The sequence below is a fragment of the Semicossyphus pulcher genome, unplaced genomic scaffold, assembly GCF_022749685.1.
Source record: "Semicossyphus pulcher isolate SPU_LCO1_2020_fin unplaced genomic scaffold, fSemPul1.0.p SCAF_11, whole genome shotgun sequence".
Taxonomy (NCBI): Eukaryota; Metazoa; Chordata; class Actinopteri; order Labriformes; family Labridae; genus Semicossyphus; species Semicossyphus pulcher.
The window spans coordinates 18,029,814-18,051,409 of record NW_027211615.1 but is presented as its reverse complement, the minus strand read 5'-3'; the positions used below and the strand labels follow the sequence as shown (position 1 = coordinate 18,051,409).

Sequence of the window (21,596 nt, the reverse complement as noted above, 5' to 3'; positions counted from 1 at the left end):
TGCACCTTCTTAAAGCACCAAATGCAAATTTCAGACAACACAGCCAGTGACAGGAGAATCTGCTCGCCCTAAACTTCTTAGCTCCAACATGTGTCGCCTTTCCTACACAACCTATTCTTTATCTCATTTACAAGCACACAGTCATCTAATTTTGGCCCACGGCACAGGAAACATGAGAAAAGAGGAACACAGAGATCGCATTAACAGGCCCGAGCACTCACACGGACAAACACACACATGCGTGCCAGCACACACATTGTACTTACATACACCCAGCTACAAACACACACACACACACACACAAACACCATCATGGTAAATTACCTCCACAGCTCCGTACGAGTCGGCAATTTGAGGGTGTCAAAGTCAAGGTGCAACATGAGACCAACATTAATAATAGCCACGGCACGGCCCTGCTGGTGCTAATGAATGCAACACATTAACACACGCTTCATCTCCTGTCGCACATACACACACAGTTCCACCATCCACACAACAAAAACATAGTTGCTACAGCGCACACACACACACACGCTTCAGATTGTCAGGCTGCAGAAGAAGCTTTAAGAGCACAATGTTTAAAACATGGAAATGCTGTTAGGGCATGGTGTCAGCCTATACTTCTGGATTAGCATGTGTGCTGAGGGCTGGCGGAGGAGGAGGAGGGGGAGGGAGGGGGGAGAGAAAAGAGAGTCGAGGCTTTGAGCAATACTAATGCTCAGCTGAGATGAGCGCTCTGACAACAAGGCTACAAGCCTCGTGAATAAACGATGAGCGCACAAGCCAGAGGGCAGAGGTAGTAGTTATTTCAGCATGATGGCAGCGTCGACCTCTCTAACTGCTCTACGTACACGCACACTCGCCATGTTGACCTTTTACTGTACTCTGTCCCTATGTCCGGTGAGGTCGACACTGGAGGTCTGCCAGTGTTGGGACCAGTTTATCCATTGCCCTCTACACACACACACAGACGCACACACGCACACACACACACACCGAGTAGCCAGAGCTGGGGGAGTCTGCCAGCCAGAGGTAGCCATATGTCAATCAAGTGTCAGGGCTACCAGGGGTAGAAGTATATCAGTCCATGGCTGGGACACTATAAATAACCCAGCCCACCTTGGGAGTCGGGGTCTTGCACTCACACACACACACACACACACACACACACACACTGGCGTAGACAGGACACATATTAGGACTAAAGGCGAGACCTGAATTGTGTCACAAGCGTACCTAAATAAGAGGAAACAAAAGCGCCTCCTCAAACACGACTCTCACACAAATGCTCTCCTTTATATTCACCGCGTGCACACTCACACGAGTGAGAGAAATGCATAATCCTCTGGATTTGACGTGGGAGTGCAGTGACCTGAGTAACTTCAGAGTAACATCAAACTTTCCACAGGGCTCCATGATCAGCTCTTTATTTGTCCATAAGGCTCAAAGCAGAGCTGCATTCAGATGGGGTTCTTTGTCCGTCAGGGGGAGGCTGGAGGATTATATGTTCACATGTGCTGATCGATGGTTTTAATTCAGTCTGGAGATTATATATCTCTGATTTCCAACCCCCCCATACCAGTCGTATTTTCACTCTCAAAACTGTAAATGTTATCTCTCTGTGTTCGCAAATGCAGAATTTAATTTAGTTTTTTCTACCTCCTGAACTTTGACACTGGCTAAAAAGTTCTCTGCAGGAATGACTCTGCTTACTACGGAGCACGACAAATACTTTATTATCCGTCTCCCCGACCATCAGCTCTTTTAATATTGAGCTATAAAAAGATGTGACGGATATGGGCACGGCAAATTTAAGTCTGTTAATCAAAAGGTTGTTGGCAAGCACTGTGCAACTTTCTTAAGTGCTCAGAAACGGCCAAAAGAGCAGGAGAAAACCCTGAAATTTACTCTCAAAACTTAATCTGCACTTGTTACTTTGACCAGGCACACGGCCAAACCTCGACTCCAGTGACTTGTTTTGTCCTTAGTCAATAGTTGTCATAAATAATAGGGACTTTATATCTATAATATGTAATATATAAAACAGGGTTTAAGTCTGAATATTTTGTTATATATTGCAATATTGTAAGCAAGACAATGTAATGTATTTATTATGACTTTTCAGGCCTGTGGTCTGTTTTTTATACACGTTAGTTCTTCCTGTCCAAAAATCTTAGCCTGCTAACTATTGATTAAAAGTTGATAGTGTTTATAAGAAACAATACAGTATCAAAAGGCATAATTTAGCCATATCACACGATGTTCTACTGAAGCACTAACGTGATTCGGTCGTAGGCGCGAGGCAGCAGGTAGTTATACAAGCTGCAAACAGTAGTAAGTAAAGGGTAATGTATGACATTAGACAAGGTGAACGGGACTGCAGGAATCAACACAGCACCTGATTGAGGTTTTCAGTCTCGTCACTGTCAGAGTCTGTTAACATTTTCTTTTCCATTCACCGTCTTCAAACAGCAGCGTGTCCCGTACCGTGTTCCGTTTAATGTTTGCTTCATGTACCATCTTCAGTTTTGTACATCTCTCTGTCGTAGCCTACAGTTTTTGCAACTTTTAAACTTCATTGCTTTCTCTCTGCTGTTTTCATCTCTTTTTTCCCCCTCCGTAGACAAGACAACAACAAATTTACCGGACTTCTTTCGTCGGATTGATATGATTACATTGTCATTGTGTGATTAGAGCCACATCCCTACCACCGGTCTGTTATCGAGAGATCACAGGCCTCGGAAAGCTGTAATTAACCAATCAGAATCAAGTATTTAACACAGCCGTTTAATAAAAAGTAATAATCCACCAACTCAACAATTCCACAACTTAACTGAAACTGGAACCTTTGTTGCCAAGCAACCCAAACATTCTCCTGCACTTTGGCTATTTTGTTTGTGTCTATCGTTACCACAGAGTAACTACTCTGTATGATGTACAATCTGTATGTTTTAATTCATCGAGCATCCAGTGAAATATAAACTGCTGTGTGATTCAGAGGAACCAGCTGGATCAATTAACAGTATTCAGAACAACAGTGATGTTGTTCTCTATATCAGCACTCATGGAATACCTCTTATCAGATTACTTAGTCGGAATTAACTGTTGTATAAAAATGCCGTACCCCACAGCAACAATAATTCTTACACCCCTAATTTAAAGTGTGCTTTTTCCCTGAAAAGATTCCAGATGTACAAACATTTATAAATGCATATTTACAAAAACATGTGGATAGTATATGTGCATCAAAGTACAGCTTGCAGACTCGGAAGACCGAATCATGCTGATCCTGCGGCTGAGAGATTACATCATGTTTGATTACCCTGATTGATGATTAAAGAGAGGAGAGTAGAGGTAAGGAGAGGAGACGAGAGGAGAATCAGACTCGGCTAATTTGGATCAAGACGTGGATCTAAAGAGGGTTATCATAACACATGCAAACCCTTTAAGACCCGTTTCAACACAGTTGTGTGGCCTACAACAGAGCAGAATCAGCTGTCATGGCAACATGCACTTCACATCCCAGCACCCATCATCATTATCATCATCATGATTATCACCATCGTAATCAATGGCTCCATAGCAGGGGGAGAAACAAGGAAACATGCTGCTCCAGTTAATCTGGTCATATCCGAGGAGGCTCATGCGTATGGAACGAGAGGAGATGAGGCCTAAGAAAAGACTCTGGCAGAGAAATGTGGTTATGTCATGTGTGTGGAGTCATTCTCAGTGTTCCTCCCTGCTCCTGCTGACACAACACCTCCACCTGAATGCATGGCAGCAGGCAGCGGAGGAGAGATGTAGAAACAAAACAGCGGAGTTGTGACTGACCAAAAAAGAAGAAAAAAAAGAGGAGGGGGGTTAAAAAACAGAAGGGAAGAGGAAGTCATACTTTGGGTAACGGCGTTTCGGATGACCGGACTTTCTTGGGAGATATCTGTGAAGAGAGCAAGAGAATTATTTTCTTGTTTCCCCCTCTTCAGAGATATCTCCTGTGGCATATTGCTGTTCTCTGTTACTTTTGTGGATGTCTGAGCGTGTATTTTACTGTCAGTGGGAGCTGTAAGTGGTTCCTCAGAGACTAAAATAAAAGATGAGAATATAGTTGTAAGTGGGGCGAGTGTCCTGTAAGTGTTATCAAGGTCAACAAAAATGGTGTAAGCAGGTGTTGAAGGGCAGTGGGTCACACATGCAGTATGATGGGACCACAGACAGTACAATGGAGAAGAAAAAAACACCACATTTTAAGAAGTGTTCCTGTGAAGCCCCGTGAGGCCTCCTACAACCTCCAATAACTAACATGTGTCAGGTGTTCTGCTACAGCCCAGAGAAAGGCGCACAGAAATATTCAGGAGCACTTTGGTGTTATATCAGTGAGTTACAGCCCTTTTTCAGTGCATCAAATGTGTCGATGTGTGATTATGTTAAGGAGAACCAATGAACAACAACACATCAGAGGAGACACTCAGAAGGTTGGAGACAAGAGGAGACACACAGTCACAATCACAGAGGGAGGTAAGAGGGAGAAATCACAGCTGAGTGAGAAAGAAATATCAGTTTGCATTAGTGTAGAATTACTGTCTTTAAAGATGCATTAAGCAATCAAGTGCTAAAGCTAAGCTACTTAAGTATCCCACTGAAGCCTTGTTTCCGGCCACTTGCAGAATGTAGTGTATCATAAGTCTGTTATAAATATCTACATCATATTTACTAGCCTATTGACTATATTCACATGGTGGCCATTTTCCTCTGACATCACACTAAGGGTAGGAACCTCCTGTTCTGCTATAATATTGCTTCTGTTTTCAAACCATTACCACCTTACCATTTCAAACCTTGCTGTTATATTAGCAACTGTAAAGATAACATATATTGAAAATCTGGAGGGACATTTGGCCATATATTTAAGTTTAAAACAGGTGGGGTATAATGCTAATTTCAAGCTTCATATTTCACTCTGTGATACTTGTGGAGTAGCTTAGCATAATTTACAGGTTTTTTTACAGGTGCTCTGTGCAGGCCCTCATATAGCCTCTGCCTGAAACGACTCAGTCAGCTCTGTCCCTTTAAGAAACCCCGCCCCCTACAAGCCCACTTTCCTCTGATTGGCCAGCTCGCCGAAGCCTGCTGAAAAAACCTGGCATCCATCAGTGTAAAAAAATGTGGTGTAAAATCCTAGCTTATGATAATATTAGCTAGCTAATGTTAGCTTGGAATTTGTTGAATGCTAACATTAGCTATTTGTTACTTGCTGGCGGTAGCACATAAGTTAATGTACCTTGAAATATAACCTGATTTCCTCCACTGATTGTCTATTTGGTTGCTGATCAAATGTGTTGAAATGATAAAGATTTTCAGATTCCATACATTTATATGATTTGCATACCTAGGACACAGCAGAACAATAAGAAGCATTTGAGATTAAAGTCAGAGGGAAAATGGCTCGTTCAACCCACTTCTGCAAAGTAGTTGACAACTTTGCAGTTTGAGCACAATCAGCTGATCAGGGCTTATTTTGAGCTTCTTCTTCCTATATATGGTTAGACACTGAGACCGGGGGGACTCAATCATACAGAGAAGCCTGGCTCGTATAGGGGAATAACAGTAGAACCACATTACTAAACTCTAACTGTTACAAGTTGCAGAACCAACTAGCACTGAGCTACAGGAAGCTAGATGCCTCAGAGAACTAAGTTAGATGTTAAAGTGAGAATATATGACGTTTGCTAATCACAGGCCAATGAGGCTCCAATTAAATGGAACCTTAAATGTTACTTCATTTCCCGACATTGCCTTTAGTCAGTCGCTTTAAAGACATTATCATTATTAACTGAGCTAACTGAGAGGGAGCGGAACACGACCTCAAGAAAGAGCTCATAAAGATGCCAGCTGGGAATATTTACTGGATGTTTTCTTGTTCTTCTTTCGTGATAAACGACTGAACTATTATGCTAAAACGCAGCGCAAAAGTAGAGACATAATGTCAGCATGCTCACAGAGTTGATAGAGAAATGGTTCATATTTTTGTTAATGAATTCAACTGATTCTTCATACAAAGCTTTTCCTTTATATATATATATATTTTTTTTTAAGTGTGTTAGTCTAGCTTTAATTCTTTGTTACTTTGACTTCACATAATTGCTCAATGCAGGTTTAAAGCAACATAATGTGTTATGATAGCACTATAATTTCATAAATTAGGCCAATTTGAATAGTGTGAAGTGGCCAGATGGCACTGGAGAATTCTCTATTTTGCCTCTGTTGAAGACAAAAGAGCGTAACAAGTGGAGGATGGGAGAGTGAGATACAGAAACATGGAAGAGAAAGATGTACAGAATGAGAGGACAAAAACAGTGTTGGGAAAAGGGAATGAACAGATATAAGTTCATACAGACAGAGGAAACAGGGGTTTGTGGAGGGTCACAAAGATGCAAGAAAGGTGATGAGACAAAAACAGTGATCACGATTTTTCCCCAGTTTGATACCCTCTGTCCTTCACACTCTACCTTCATGGGCGCCAGCTGGATGGGGGTGATGTAGGAGGGGTCCACCATGGGCTTAGGCCTGTTGGCCGTGTCCGCCAGGAGGCTCTGCCATTGCTGCGGCAGCCCGGTGAACTTCTGCTCCCGCGGGTCGAAGCCCGTGTGGACCCGGTGCTCAAAGTTAGACGGAGCTGAGATCTCCAGCCGTTTCTTCTTCTTCCCAAACATGCTGGAAAACCCTGGCAAACCTGGGAAAAAAAACAAAGACAGATGTAGATTAACATTCTGACTGCAGCACTGATTGATTAAGTTTGATGCAACAAGTGCAGATGAAACCCGTTACTGCACGTTGTCTGTAATGCAGACTATGAGATCAATAGTCTTATTTTGAAGGGCAGAGAAAGTCTTGCCTTTCAGGAGTTTTGCATTTTTCATTTTTCAATCTTTCCTCCACTTCAGCCTTTTTAGCTCCATGACCTTGAATTCATCCAATGATATCCAGCTATATGCGAGAGGTGTGACACTACACGAGGCTGAGTGGATACAGTGGAGCGATTATGCAGCAAATGTGCACTTTTCCTCTGAAATTACTACACTTCATAAGATACATTTTGCTGCACACATCAGAGCACGAGCAAATAGGAATCAGAGTTTGACATTTAATTAGCATTTAATGTTCAAGGCTCCTTAAAGATGCCATTTGGTTAGTGAGAAAAAAAGCCATTCAAAATCGTTATGTGTTGCCGAGTGTCATTATAACAGAGATGGCTCCATTTTTTATCTGAGGTGGACAGACTTTTACCAGCCTTTCAAGGGTAGAAAGGTATAATTTATAAAGGTAGTATCACTTTTATACAATGGCAAACTATATCACAGCAAAGAAACAGGCAATAATAAGGCATAAAAACTGCCTGATAATCACTCTGGTAATTATAAAGTAAGTATAGCGATAGTCGATTAGGTTTGCTTGTCATTCCTGCAGGCTGCACAGGTGAAGTAAGCCAGATAAGACAGACAGATCAGCCGCTGTAAACTGAATGTTTGGGGATGTTTTATGTTCTGTTATGTACTCTGCAGCCTGCTACGCTTAGCCTCATAATGCTGCAGGAAACAAACAAGGAAAAGAACAAGCAAAAATGTCCAAACATGCGAAAAACAAGTGTCCACTTTGGTTACGTAACACAAACAACAGAAAGGAACTGGTGCACTCAAGTGAACAGAAAGACAAGTCAGGATTGTGGGGATTTTTTATGTAAGGTTTGATTATGATTAAGATACAGTTTGAAGCAAGTCACATCATGCGTGGCAGCTGCTCCTGCCCCGTGCTTTTACTCCACCTCCTACAGGAAGTGTTTGGTTATTCTGTTGTGGTCTTGGTGGTTTGGGTGGATGCATGATGTCCAGTCACAGGAACAAAATGTCATGATGTTGTTGGTGTTTCTGTGAATGGAGGCTATTGTGTCGCAACTTTCTAGGAGGCATTGTCCTCAGACAAAAACATCCTTCTTCCCCCCGCCCCCCTTTCTTATTGTCTTTGCCAACCGTCTGTTAAGGCTTTTGCACAGTCCTTACCAAACTTTCATTCATCTACATATGTGTACATTTCGTTTGTATTGTGCATTGAATAAGAAAGAAACCTTCACTTAAACTTACACATAAGGTATCAGCAAAGATTTAATATACACACTTTCTTTCAGAGGAAAAAAGAACATAGTAGTGCTGCAGCTGCACTTGCTTTTCCCTACACTCCCCCACCTGAAGTTCAGGTTTTGTGAAAGTCTCACAGGGTACTGTTTTAGCACTTCATAATTACAGTGGAACTTCACATTGTTAGCCAAAATACCACTGATTTCATTAACTTTAATGAAAAGTGTTGCTGCCAGACTTAACCAGCTGTATAGCTAGCTAGTGCAGGCCCATGCTAACATTGTGAGAAGCCTACATAGCTAGCTCCAGCTGCAACATTTTCAGCTTTATTCAGCATCCTCACCAACTGATGATCCCCAGAAGTAAGGTTTATGAGGTTTACGCATCCAATTTCAGTGTAAAGCTAGTAATTCTTGGTATCATTGTTCAATGCTCTTGGGGGTTTTGTTGCTTATTTACTACAGGAAATCTTTTCTAACTAAGCCTTTAAGTTTATGTTTTGGCTGTTGGCCTTGTTGGAGTGTCACACATGTAAGAAAAGGAGAGAGCTGCTAACGTTAGCTTAAACTAGTGTTAGCAGCTCTAAGTAATGTTCCAGTCCTTACTCTTCACTTACACTTACTTTCCTTTTTTATCATTTTGTAGTTTTTTTTCCTTTATTTATAGGACAGCTGAAGAGAGGCAGGAAATGTTGGGAGTAGAGAGTGGGGGATGACATGCACCAAAGGACTGGCAGACGGGAGCCCCTTATACACTGCCAGTTCAAGACGGGAGCACAAACGTGGAAATAAGACTGTATGTTTCCTGCTTTTACTTGCCATGGCCACCTTCATTGTCCACCATAAATGTGGCTAAACAGGCTAATAGCACTGAACTCCTTCAACTTCAGCTCAACGAGCGTACAGCATAACCAACCTGACCTGTCAATGGAAGTTGCTGCTACATTGCTGTGATTGGTTAGGTTCAGACGTTGACAAACTTGCCAGGAGCATCACCGTTTTTTATTAACAGCTGACAGGTCTATCCTATTATTTTGTATTGGAGGGGGTGGGGCATCTGTGTATTTGATTTGAAGAGGCTTTCAAGGTGCATTTATTGTCATCAGATTTTTTGTAAAGAGTCTGTGAACCTCTTGGCGAGCTACCTGTTGGAGACCCCTGGCCTCGGGAGTCAAACTGTGATCAGTGCATCGAGGACTGTAGCCTCTGTACAAGGGGGCACCTGCTCTACCAACTGAGCTAAACCAGCGCCCCTTACAGTTACTTTTCTAACATAATCTTTGTAACCACAAAAAATGATACAGTATTCCAGTGATATGCCCCTTGTCTTTGGCATTAACACTTGGTCACCCCTGTCAGTAGTAAGCTAATTAGCCTTCACAGGCATGCTAAGATTTCTAGCTTATGTTAGAGCAGATAAAAACACAGTTAAATACGATCCTTAAAAAGGCACCACTGTCATAAATCTTTAGAAAGTAGCCTGATAACATGACCAGACACATGACTTTAACATCAACGTATCTGTTGGTATGTATGTGAATGGTTAACTGTTGAATATGACATTACAGACATGCTGGTTAGTGCGACAATCTGTCTGTTTTAGTTGTGCCTCCAAAATACTTGTAATGGTAGAAGATAGAGTCATTTTTCTAAATGTAACTTTAAACAGTCAAGGCAAAGAGATTTAATCATTGAAATATTTCCTAATCATTTCCTTTGCTGCCCTGAGGGAGAGCCGGGCAGACTAAATTAGTGTCCTGAAACAGGAAAGATGGAGAGATAGTTTGATGGGAGAGAGACAGTGTGGGGAACAGAAGCAGGAGCACGCTGGAGAGAGGCTACAGAGAGAGAGAGAGAAATGGATGGATAGAGGAAACGAGGGGAGGAGGAAGAGACAAAAATGCAAAGAGTCATGCAGAGAGGGTGGAAGCTGAGAAGGCTTAAGGCTTTTGTGATGCATAGCGCAGCACAATCATAGCACAAAAGATTATTATGCAGCACACTGCTGACTTTAGAAAGCTCAATACTGGATCAAAAAGGTGTTAAATCATAGATAGAAACCTCGTCCCACAGGCGTGTTTACACAACTCTGCCCTCTGCGCTGCACTCACAGTCATCTTTTGTTTACACTGTAAAGATTTATTACATCCATTCAAAGCAGAACCATATCATTAGGTGATTTCAGTAGAAAGAAAAGATCAACAAGGTTTGTGTATAATTACAATGTGATTAAATTTGTGTGTAAAACATTGAGATATAACTTTTAACTGTAAAGGCGTGAGTCATGTATGAGTCACGAGAAAACTACATCACAGAGCAGTATGCATCCTACACAAACTTCCACAGCAGGATGTCAAATTATAGCCCCAAAGGGCAGAGCAGTGTACTTTATAAAGGATGTTTTATGCAACTCTTGTTTGAGATCCCCTTAAAAGTCATAAACACAGAGTTAGAAATGCTGCTGTGTGTTTTGGTGGGCCTTGAATTTAAAGGCGCAGGTATCAACTACACATTTTTGTGGATTTAAACAATAAAGCTTAAATAAGGCTGCATTCTTTAGGGAAGTCCTGGCCCCAACATAAGGTGACAGTAGCTGTCTTAAACATTCAAAACCACTGGCTTTAACTATCACAAACTAGTGGAAACATCAACACGATCCATGTTCTGATTCACAAAAACAAGGCACGTTAATTCTCCCCTTAGATAAACAGCGAAAACAAATGCCTGAAAATCTTCTCCCCTTTGTGCTGAGCGATGAAACTCTTATGCAATGCGGACATGTCAGCAACCCCGTCCACTTTTGGCTGATGTCCACTGAAAACCTCCACAAATCGACCCAAGGTTTCTGACCTTGTTACTATTTTCAGCGTGTGTACACAAATTGGCTTCTGCAAGATGAAACACTGACATACTGTATAGGCATTATACTGATTAGAAATGACGCTCCCAAAATAAAGTCAATAAAGACAATGCCATGGATGAAGCTGAAAAATGACTCCTGGGAGAGGAAGAGTCTGACAGAAGGCAATGCTCAAATATTTTGTAAATACCGACTGCAAATTTGCCTTTCCCAGTCACAGAGAAACACAGTGACTAAACACGGCTTGATCGCAGTCTTGCGCTGAATCATCAGCTGACACATGCGGCAGCTGAGGCACTTAGAGCAATGTACAAACAAAAACACAACCCATTATGCCACATCTAAATAATAAGGAAGTGATAACCAGATTGGTTGTAAAATTTGTCTACGGGGTGGGTGTGTGTGACATGCATGCGCATAAATCACGGCCACACGTACGGGGTTTGCGTATGTTTGGAATGTCACAGACATCTGTTGGGTTTCGCGGCCCGGTACTAAACAACCTACAGCCTGGATTGGGAATCCCTGTACTAAACCATGAAAGGATCTGCTTTAACATGATCTGCAAACGTTAGCAAGCTCAGCTAACTAGCTTCCTACACAAGGACGCAATTTTAGCATCATTTCCACAAGAAAGGGTTATGTCATTAGCTTACCACACTTTGTGGGGTTACAGGTTAAATAAAACCTGCTTAGGACTTGAAGTGAGAGGCCAGTCAGAGTTTAGAGTAATGTCAGCTGCTCAGTCCTATTATTTATTTTGGCTAGCTTGGGGAAGAGAAACTTTGTTCGATAGGGTTTTGTTACCAAAAATACCATGGTATTTATCTAACACCATTTTACCAAGTTTTATAGTCATACAAACTAGCTAAAAAAATTAAAAAGTTAGTAAGTGATTAAGTTTTCCACCAATCCTCAGACTGTTAGCATTAGCACTAGCTTACTTTTGTTAGCTACAGCCGATAAAATCAGCTAGCAAACGTCATCATGTCTGCCAAAAAAAGATCCACAATCTCTAAATTAAAGTCTCTCATTTTCTAACTAACTAGCTAAAATATTAAAAGTCAGTTTGTTATCCAGAGAGTGAGTAATATCAACAACAACATATGTGCCTTGTTTCAAAAAGAAAGAATATCAGTTCCCAATGTTGTTTTCTACAGGAATAATATTACTCCAAACCTGAAGTGGGAAAACTCTTTCAGGAAGATTTAAAACACTTATTCTGGACATGTTCCCGCTCCTGTCTCTTTAGGAAAGAGATCTCCTCTTTTGTATGTCAACATGTTGAATCAGATTTTTCACTCTTATATGAAAATGTATTGTTTGGTCTTTTTAATAATCCACCCTCTAAAACAAATCAGTACTATATTATCAACCTGATCCTACTTATTGCAAAATCACATCCACAAATCCAAGTTGTAAAACCATAAAGCATCCTTGTTGTGCTTCAATACGTTTCTTCAAGTGGCTACTCTAAAACTAAAACAGCTATTAAAACTTCCAATCTATGCACAATGTTTAAAACAAGTGAACTGAAATTGTGACTACTTACTTTAATACTCTGTCTCATTATTTGCTTTACACTAGTTACTTGTGGCTGTATGTAAAGCCCCTGGCATTGCTGTTCATGTTCCTTGTTTGTTTGATCCTTGTACACTTGTATCTATACAACGTTTGTCAATAAAGACACACTATTAAAAATGTTATCCAGAGAGTGTTAGCGTTATCGTAGCTTTCTCCTGTTAGCTTAAGATGAGAAAGTCTGCTCTTGATACATTGAAGTTTTTAAAAAAAAAAATTCTTATTTCTAAAGGCAAATCTGCAAACTATTGATGTGCCATGCTGGAATGGAAAGCTTAAATGACAACAGTAGCTAATGGAGGCAGCTGTTTTAGTACCATCTTTCACGCTTCCTGTAGTCTGTAAGCAGCCATAGTGGTAGCTGAAAACCCCTGACCTGGATTTTAGGTGTTGGGAATGAGATTATTAAGGCTAGTGGGGCTTAAGTTGTCTAGGCCAAGCTCAACTGTTAAGAAACACAATAACACATACACATACACACAGCAGATAGAGGAGCTTGATCATGCACTCGTACAGTCCAAACTTGCTCCTGCAGAGCTTTCAGCAGCTGCCCTCTCACGAGAGTCGGAACAGGTTTGGACGGAGATGTACTTGAAGTGTAGAGACCTCTGGGAATCGCCTGCATGCACAGGCCAATAAACTACTTACTGCACAACTTCTCCTGCCTGCAACATAAGCACCTCTTGAGCTGTAATTTATGGACGGATTGTAAAGCACTTTGGGAAGTTTCAGACTAATGCCTGCAAGGTTATTCTGCCAAAGAGTAACAATGTCACTGTGATGAGAAATTGCACCAGGTAATATATGGCGGAGATTATGAAACTCCATTAATCTAGGTGTGTGGCTCGAGTGAGCTGTGACTGTGTGTGTGTCTATCTTTGCGCTGTGAGGGTTTTCAGCGCTTGAATCACAAAAAATGCACATTGTTCTGCCACACGAATATCCTTTAAATCTGTGATAGAAATATATCTTCATGTTACGGTCACATTCAGTTAGCGCTGTACTACATGTATTACATAACCACATGTACACATACACACATCGTGGCTTTAACACAACAGCACACGCAGCAGACAGCTGCTCAGCCATGCGGAGACACTCAAATACAATAATGCAACAGTTAGTTCAGACCAAGTCATTTGATTGGACGAGAGGAATTCCATGAGCGCTGATATAGAGTATAACAGCACTGGGACTTTGTATAACTCCACTTCAGGTGTTCTGAACACTGATAATTCATGTTAGAGCAGGCTGTCTTTGTTTAGATCGATCAACCTGATATCGTGAAATTACACAGGCCACCAAGGCAACAGTTAACATACTCTAATTTTACTGGTTGCATGATAAATTATAACATACAGTTAAATGTACATGATGCAAAGTAGCTTGTCTGTGGTAACGTGTACGCACAAAGTAGTAAGTGTTTGTTGCTTGGCAAAATTCCAGTTTGAGTCACATTAGATAACTAGTCGTGTGGGTGGAGCCAAATGAATGATTAAATAAACAAAAAATAATAATCAAATGTTTCTTTTTACTTGTCACTACCATGCCGCTTGTGGAACTGTTGTATAAAAGAAATATCACACTCCAGGTCATGCTGTTGTACTGAATAACAGCACACCTGTGTCACAGCCGTGCCGATATTCAATATAACAGCACTCCCTCTTGTGTGATATTGCGTTAATGCAGCAAACAGTCGTGCACACACTCCACATACACACACAAAGTCACCAGTTCATCGATACAAGCATACTTAAAGGAGCTACTAGTCCCAGGGCAGAGATCCTGACTCCCAGGCTGATTTGTCTCTAAACCATCTGTCACCATCTGAGCCTCCACAGGCATTTCCCCTTTTGTACAACAACACCTAAACACACACACATTTATACAGGATACAAGGACTCAATGCATGTTGGTGTTTGTCAATACACTGTGTCTATTTTTGGTTCCTGAGCGCATGCTAACAGTCTGCTGCAGCATGATGTATTCATGTGTTTCCCAAACGCCACCATTAATTTTGTATCCCTCAGATTGTAATTTAGAGGCATAAATTGGTATTGAGATGCAGAGCATTCACTCATGCACAAATATGCTAATTCATTTCATACATAATTGAAAGTGCAACATGAAAAGGACACAAGTTCCTTCTGATAAACAAGACGAGGGAGGGGCGATGTCTCTGCTTCATCTGCCACAACAGGGAAGAGGAGGAGTTCTTCATTTAAGCAGAAGGTCAAATGTTACACAGGAAGGAAGCAGAACCTGACGGTACAGTTTCATCCAAGGTATTAGCCCTTTCCTGGTGTTCTTGAATGCAGCCTTACTTTGTTTGACAGAAAAAATGCAGGCAAAATGTGCTCATCAATAATGACTTGGTTCGCCTCTTTTGTCCTGCCCTGCTTTGTTGAGCGCTGTTCAATTCTGTCCCATTTGCATCCTCTTGTTCTCTCCAGACCTTCAGACGATTTAATTGGCTCAAAAACTGTTTACACGCAACATGCATTTCACCTTCCATTCCCCGTAGATGCATTTGTAGAGCCGTAAACAACTTCAGCAGAAGAAGATGCATTTAATCATTCTCACAGTGTTTACAGCGTGCTGAGAAGTTTGTAACATCCCTCATTCAAATCATGTTTCAAGACTTGGGATGATCAGAGAGCTGCAGCATGTGAAATTACAGCTCTGACGATGGATATGTTTCATCTTAGTACATTTTTACTTCCACCCACACATTAACTCATTACATCACCGCTCTTACCTGGCAGAAAACTGACTGTGTCTTTCAGCCAATCAAAGTGCTCGGGATGAGCCATGATGAGACAGACCAGGACGATCAGAGCCTCCTCAGAAGTCGAACTGCACTCCTGTTAAATCCATTATGCTCAATTTTCTTTCAGCAAGAAATGAAAAACAGTAATTCCCCTGCCCGAATCATGATCACTCAAATATCAGCGATTTATTTCCCTTGGAGGAGCGACACTCAAGTGAAGTTATCGAATTGACAAATCAGGTCACATCCAGGACCCTCCGCAGCCCCCAGCGAGATGCTACTACTACTACTGCTAGCCTGCTGCTGCTGCTATGACTCTCCCTGCCTGCACGCTCTGATAACTCCCCATGTGAGACGCACAGGGCACAAAAAAGTGCCTACGCCAGCAGCCCGGACCAAGGCACGGCCAGACAGCTTAAGCCCGGACCCATCCCATTTCACTTTCATTGTTTGTCTAACTGAGTTTGACCGTCGCGTCCCAAACGGAGCACCCTCTGACCTTCACTGTCCTCCCACTTGTCCGTCTGTCAACAGAACCACAAAAACAACACAGAGTCTAAGTGTCCTCTGTGCTCCCACAATCCACAGGACTGTTTGTGTCCTAGCTGCCCTGTCAAACACACACGCACACGCACACACACAAAGAGTTTCCCACTGATGCCAGCCTGTGTGGATATCAACTTTGGTGTCAAGTGCTGCACCACCAGCCGCCCTATCGCTGCCTCTTTCACAGGGAAGACAGATAGTGTGACGGAGCAGATAAGATGGAAGAAAGGGAAACAAACAGCTGGTGCAGTCAGCGGCTGTGACAGAGCTTGGCCACTTGCCGATGCTAAGGGGACATTCAGCGGTGGCAGCCAGGGACGGGCCCGGTGCTAAGGGCAAACACACACACTGACACACACACAAGCAGGCTGTCAGGCTTACATGAGACTTCCAAAGAGGGAGAGTATGTGTGTAGGTGAATAGAGGGTGCAGGGAAATGTTTCACCTCTACAAGGCTGTGGGCAAAATTACAAAAAAGTAATTTAATGAAACATTGAGCAAAGACTGTAAATCTTTTTCTTCACAGTCTTGTCTGACAGCGATGTCACTGGTATTGTCTATGTTTTGACAAAAAGTTAAGTTTCTTGACAATCAATCAAGTAGTCTGAATATTGAAAAGATGTAGTTGGATAAGAACCTGTTTTTGGCAGCACGTCCTCATGCCTGAACAACAGAATAGATTGCCTACGACTCCCCTTACAACATCCATGACCAATAGGTTTGCACGATTATAGCCACATTTTAAAAAAACAAACACAAGCAGTTCCTTGTTGTGCTGCATTCCGGTTCATGTATAAATGAAGTTTTTTTTAACCTGAATTTGGTGCATCTTCTAGAGGCAGAATGCAATACAAATTGCATTGGTAATTTCGGTCTGTCTTTGGGAGTTGGGTGGATAGGATGTCGCGCTGAACAGTGTTGCTGTTATGGATGTCTGACTTGACGCTGGAGGACGGGGACGTTATTGCTCTTGGCCTTCATACACTCATCATGCTGCACTTTGTGGTGTTTTTTCAGCTGGTTGAACAAGTTTAGTTGTGTTGCTTTGGTGCGGCTCATCATCACTTGCCCTAAACCCGAAATACCTCCAAACAACCCGATAACGAGCCGTTTCGGTTTAACTAGTAACTCGTTCTCTTCCTGTTTAAGCGTAACGACTCTAAACTGCCGCTGCAAGGTAGGTGTTCATAACACGACATACCAGCTCCCCCAGAAAGTAAAGCCAAAACCTCTTAATCGCCCCCTGGGGGAGTGGCTGTTAGTTTAGGGAGCGCTTTATTTGACATGCAATAGAGTTTTCTACAGGAGGAGCACACATTTTAAACGAAAATATCGGCGTCAATCAATTATTTAATTATGGGAAGCCAAAAAAAACGTGGCTAACATAAGATTAATTGTGCAGCCCTCGTGCTCGCTATGCTAACAAAGTTCCTGTCAAAGTAAAAGTCTGCTTCATTACTTATAAAATATTTCCAGATGTACTTGGCAATAGTCTTGTTTGATTCATTCACCCACTTAAACCTCCTCATTATGTGTACTTAAACACTCTTTATGAAATATGGGTCATAACATATGGGTCATTGGGAGGATGGTCAGGCCTATGAACAACAGTTGTTTTAACCCCCCTGAACAATAGACAAATGTGTTGTCATTTTTGTGAGAACACACTGATTATCAGGCTCTGATAAAAGCAAAGAGCTGAAGCATCTGTTTGTTTATCTTCTTTTCTGAATGAAACCTGGCTGCAGTGAAAAGTTTCCTTTCTGAGTAGAAGAAAGTACAGAGATTTCATTATGTGAGAGGTTTTAGCTGTTATATGTTTTAAAATGACCTATTTTGAAGGTTATGCAATAGTTTGATCAGATATCAATCATCAATATGAGTCAAATAGGCACTGATAAAATTAACCAGATTAAATAGTCATATCATTGACACAAACACACCCGTTCACAGGCCATTTTTACCAAACTGAAGTCAATAAAAATGTGCAGTGAATTCTAATAAAATCGTGCAATCGACCACTTGTTGCACCACTTAAATGGAGTTAAATCTGAATGCATATGTGGAGTTTGACCTACTGTATCTTATGGAGTTCATAACAGCCCACTTGCCCACAGAGCTGCTTTAACATTATGGGAAGGCAGAATGTGTTTGATGGTTAAAACACTTGAGCGGCCGACACACCCCTCCACAAGCGCTGCTAGATATAAATACACACGCCACCTTCAAGGGTCTTATCCAGGCAGCCCGTCTCTCTCTCTCTCTCTCTCTCTCTCTCTCTCTGCTAAACACAAACACACATGCAGAGCAGTAATGTAAGCGCTCTGGAGGTGGGGATCTGCAGGGACAGCTGCAGACTAAATAGAGAAAGAGACAACTAGAATTATGGCAGTTGAGGCTGATTTGGCTGTGCTAAGTGGCCCGCTCTTTAAAAGCATCACGCAGCACGTTGCACACGGCTAACGGGCGGCTGCATCATAACTGTCACAAGTCGAACGTTTGCTAGTGAGATAAATGATCATTCTTGCAAAGTGTTTAAGTGCAAAGTGTTTTCTTGAGCGGTGTGATGTTTGGCGAATTCATTGCAAAAGCAGAATTTATGAAAGGGACGTATCCAGTTCACACTTTCTTCAAGTCTCACTATCGAGCGACAGCATCAGCTAAAGTTGTTGCTATCTCCTCGTGTGCTAACATAATGGACGAATACAGCAGGGAAGGGCGGCTCAGGGAGGTGCTGAGAGATCAGGTGAGTTATCTAAATGAGATCTCTGCAGACCTGAGGACAGAACAGTGTGTGTCACTGTCAGAGAAGGAGTGTGTGCACATATGTATGTGTGCCGCTGTGTGTGTCCAGGCTTTAAAAGGCATATTAAAGTAAACTACAGTAGGTCTTTGATAGTGTCTGTTTTATTTGGATCTATAATGAAATTTCACTGGGTCAGTGTTTTAATATGTGTGCCTTATGGAGAACTATGCAAGGAACAAAGAAGAGGCTACTGCTTTTACATGTCATTTGAGATTAGGGGTGGGAATCGCAGGGTAGCCCACGATAATGGTAATATCACGATACAGCGATTCTGGCTACTTGTCCTAGCCCCCGTCTTCTGCTGGACACTTCAGTTACATTAGCCCAGACATCCCTTTCACAAGCCACATCCTCTGCTCCCTCCTGAGGCCTTCACAGGCTATATGGAATATGTCAACCCCCACGCATTTTCTGGGGTCTGCTTTCTGTTAGTAATGCCTGAAATACCTCGACAGGCCGCCCAATCTCCTTTTACACCACAGAGAAGCAGCCACACATCCAAGTTAAGGTGAAGCCTAGACACATGGGAACGACATGAGGGGAATGACCATGTGGGAAACTTGGTACTCTGGTATTTAATTTGGCTACATTTTGCCAAAGTGGCAGCATTAAAGGAATGCTGAATTACCAGTTAGCAGATTAGGTTTGCACTGCAGCCACGGGTGTTACAGACAACTACCACTGGATTACCATGGATTAGTTTAATGCTGCTGAACATTTAAAAACTTGGTTACTCTCAGGCAAGTCCTGAGTGTCATTTTCCTGTGATTTATAAGCGGATTTAAGGGCGTTTATTTGCAAATAAGGAAATAATCGCATTCTGACAGTTTAAGTTAAACTGAATTCTTTAAAAAGGTGTATTATGTCTGTGTGGTTATATTTTATTGAGTTACGACTTCAAAGAGAGTTCGATCTTTGATGCAAATGGAGGCAATGTGGCGCTCATGGTTTTAAAGTACCGCGTTCGCCTCAATGAGCTTTGTGCCACATCTACAGCTGGAGCTCTAACCGACAACGTTAATAACCCAGCCACATGAGCGACCAAACTACCATAACTCACTTCCTGTTGCTGTTAGAACACCAGCATGCACCTGCTTCAGCATCAACCTAGGAGCAAAAGCAGATAAAGCATCATTGCTTTTCTGCACAACAGAACATTCAAACAGATAAAGGACTAAGGAAGAACCATTTCTCAGTCCAGCTACCAACACTACCAAGCACGTGAAAGAAGACTCTGCCAGATGGTGTTAGTTTCAGCGCCTGAGGGCGAACATCTGTATGCAGACTGAGTCCGCGTCCAGACTGAAGACACAAATGTGTCTTTTTAACAAACTCAGAGAGTCTTTTCATGGCCTTTCCATTTCAATGAGGAGCGGTCAGACATAAAGAGAATGACGGGCAACACTGCAGGGCACTGTGTGACTACTTGTTTATGTTAGCATCTGGGAGACTGTGTGTGTGTGTGTGTGTCTGTGTGGATTTGTGTGATGGCCAGCTATTGATGCCCACTGAGCCACAGTTTTAGTGGATACTTTTTTTAATGTCAGATGAGCTACGACGTTGCACAGGAAGCGCTGGTAGATATAATGTGATTATAGACTATGTGAGTACAGAACAATACAACATCTGCTGGAATCATCTTCATTAAGAGATCAGTGTCAGTTTTTTAACACCTATTAATGGTATTAGAACCTGTTATTTACTGCGCGCACTGTATATATTTACTGACAGTGCAAAGGTATTCAGCAGCCTCCATTAGGCTTTATTACTACTGGTGAAGTGCTCATCGTGAGCAGTCAAATGGTGTTTACTTTGGGGATGACTTACATTTATCTTGTGACCATTCTATATAAGAGCCGCAAGCTATTAAGTGCCTTGACTGACAAACCCACAAGTCACCAGTTAGGATACTTTTGAGGATTTGAAGGTCACGATGTGAAAACTTGATTTGAAAAGATAAATAAATTACTATAAATACTTAAACTTTGTAGCAACGTGAATGTTTTTCCATGTTTTCCACATCTTAATGACACAATGAATTAAAGTCATTAATATAATGGTTAGCGCCGTCACCTCACAGCTGGAAGGTTCCTGATTTGAATCCTGGTTCAGACAAAGTGTGGATTCCCTCCATAGACTGTATGAAACGATGGACGACATTAAAGCTCCCTAAAAGTGAAGCCAAAACATTTTGAGCGCCTCCTGCTGACTGGCTGCAGTATAGCTCATAAAGGCCGCCTCCTCCATGTTAACAGATGGGACATGAGTCAAACTATAAAATCATAATACACGTCAAATACATGTTTCTCAAACATGGTTTCTGTCATTATAGTTAGTTCTTATCATGCTGATTTACGTCCAAGTGTTCATTTTTCTGACAAGTTTATTCTTAATTAGTTATTTGATGCTGTCAAAAGGATGATTGACAGCTCTGCTGACAAATACGGCTCCTGCAGCCGATCAGTTCCTGATTAGCAGAGTGGAGGACGAACGACGAGAGGAGACGTAACTAAAACAATCACTACAGTCACTGAAGGTCCCATATCTGTGAACGTTAACCTCGACGTGTCGTTCATCTATATATACAGTCATTGGTTCCCTCCGGGTACTCCGGCTTCCTTCCGCAGTCCAAAGACATGCTCGTTAGGTTCATTGGTGACTCTAAATTGCCCATATTGTGGGTGTGAGCGTGAAAGGTTGTCTGTCTCTATGTGTCAGCCCTGTGATTGACTGGCGATCAGTCCAGGGTGTACCCCGCCTCTCGCCCAATGACAGCTGGGAAAGGCTCCAGCCCCCCCCCCGTGATCCTGAACCAAACTAGTAGTCTAGATCATAGGTGGATGGAATATAATGATGAATCAATGGATATCTCACACCTCGAGGTCTAAAATAACAGAGGACATCC

At 42.0% G+C, this 21,596-nt stretch overlaps 1 protein-coding gene across 2 annotated transcripts in view; it reads right to left on the bottom strand.

Moving 5' to 3' along the window:
- pak5 (p21 protein (Cdc42/Rac)-activated kinase 5) overlaps positions 1 to 21,596 on the bottom strand; it is an 80,830-nt gene that overhangs the window by 37,630 nt on the left and 21,604 nt on the right. The window contains exons 2-3 of one of the 2 annotated variants that reach the window (XM_069657217.1): positions 6,507 to 6,730; positions 3,893 to 3,937 (exon numbers count right to left, since the gene is read on the bottom strand). In XM_069657217.1, coding sequence (XP_069513318.1) covers positions 3,893 to 3,937; positions 6,507 to 6,710 — 249 coding nt within the window. In that variant the 5' untranslated portion in view covers positions 6,711 to 6,730. The remainder of the gene's footprint in view (positions 1 to 3,892; positions 3,938 to 6,506; positions 6,731 to 21,596) is intronic. The other variant, XM_069657218.1, reaches the window with a different exon arrangement.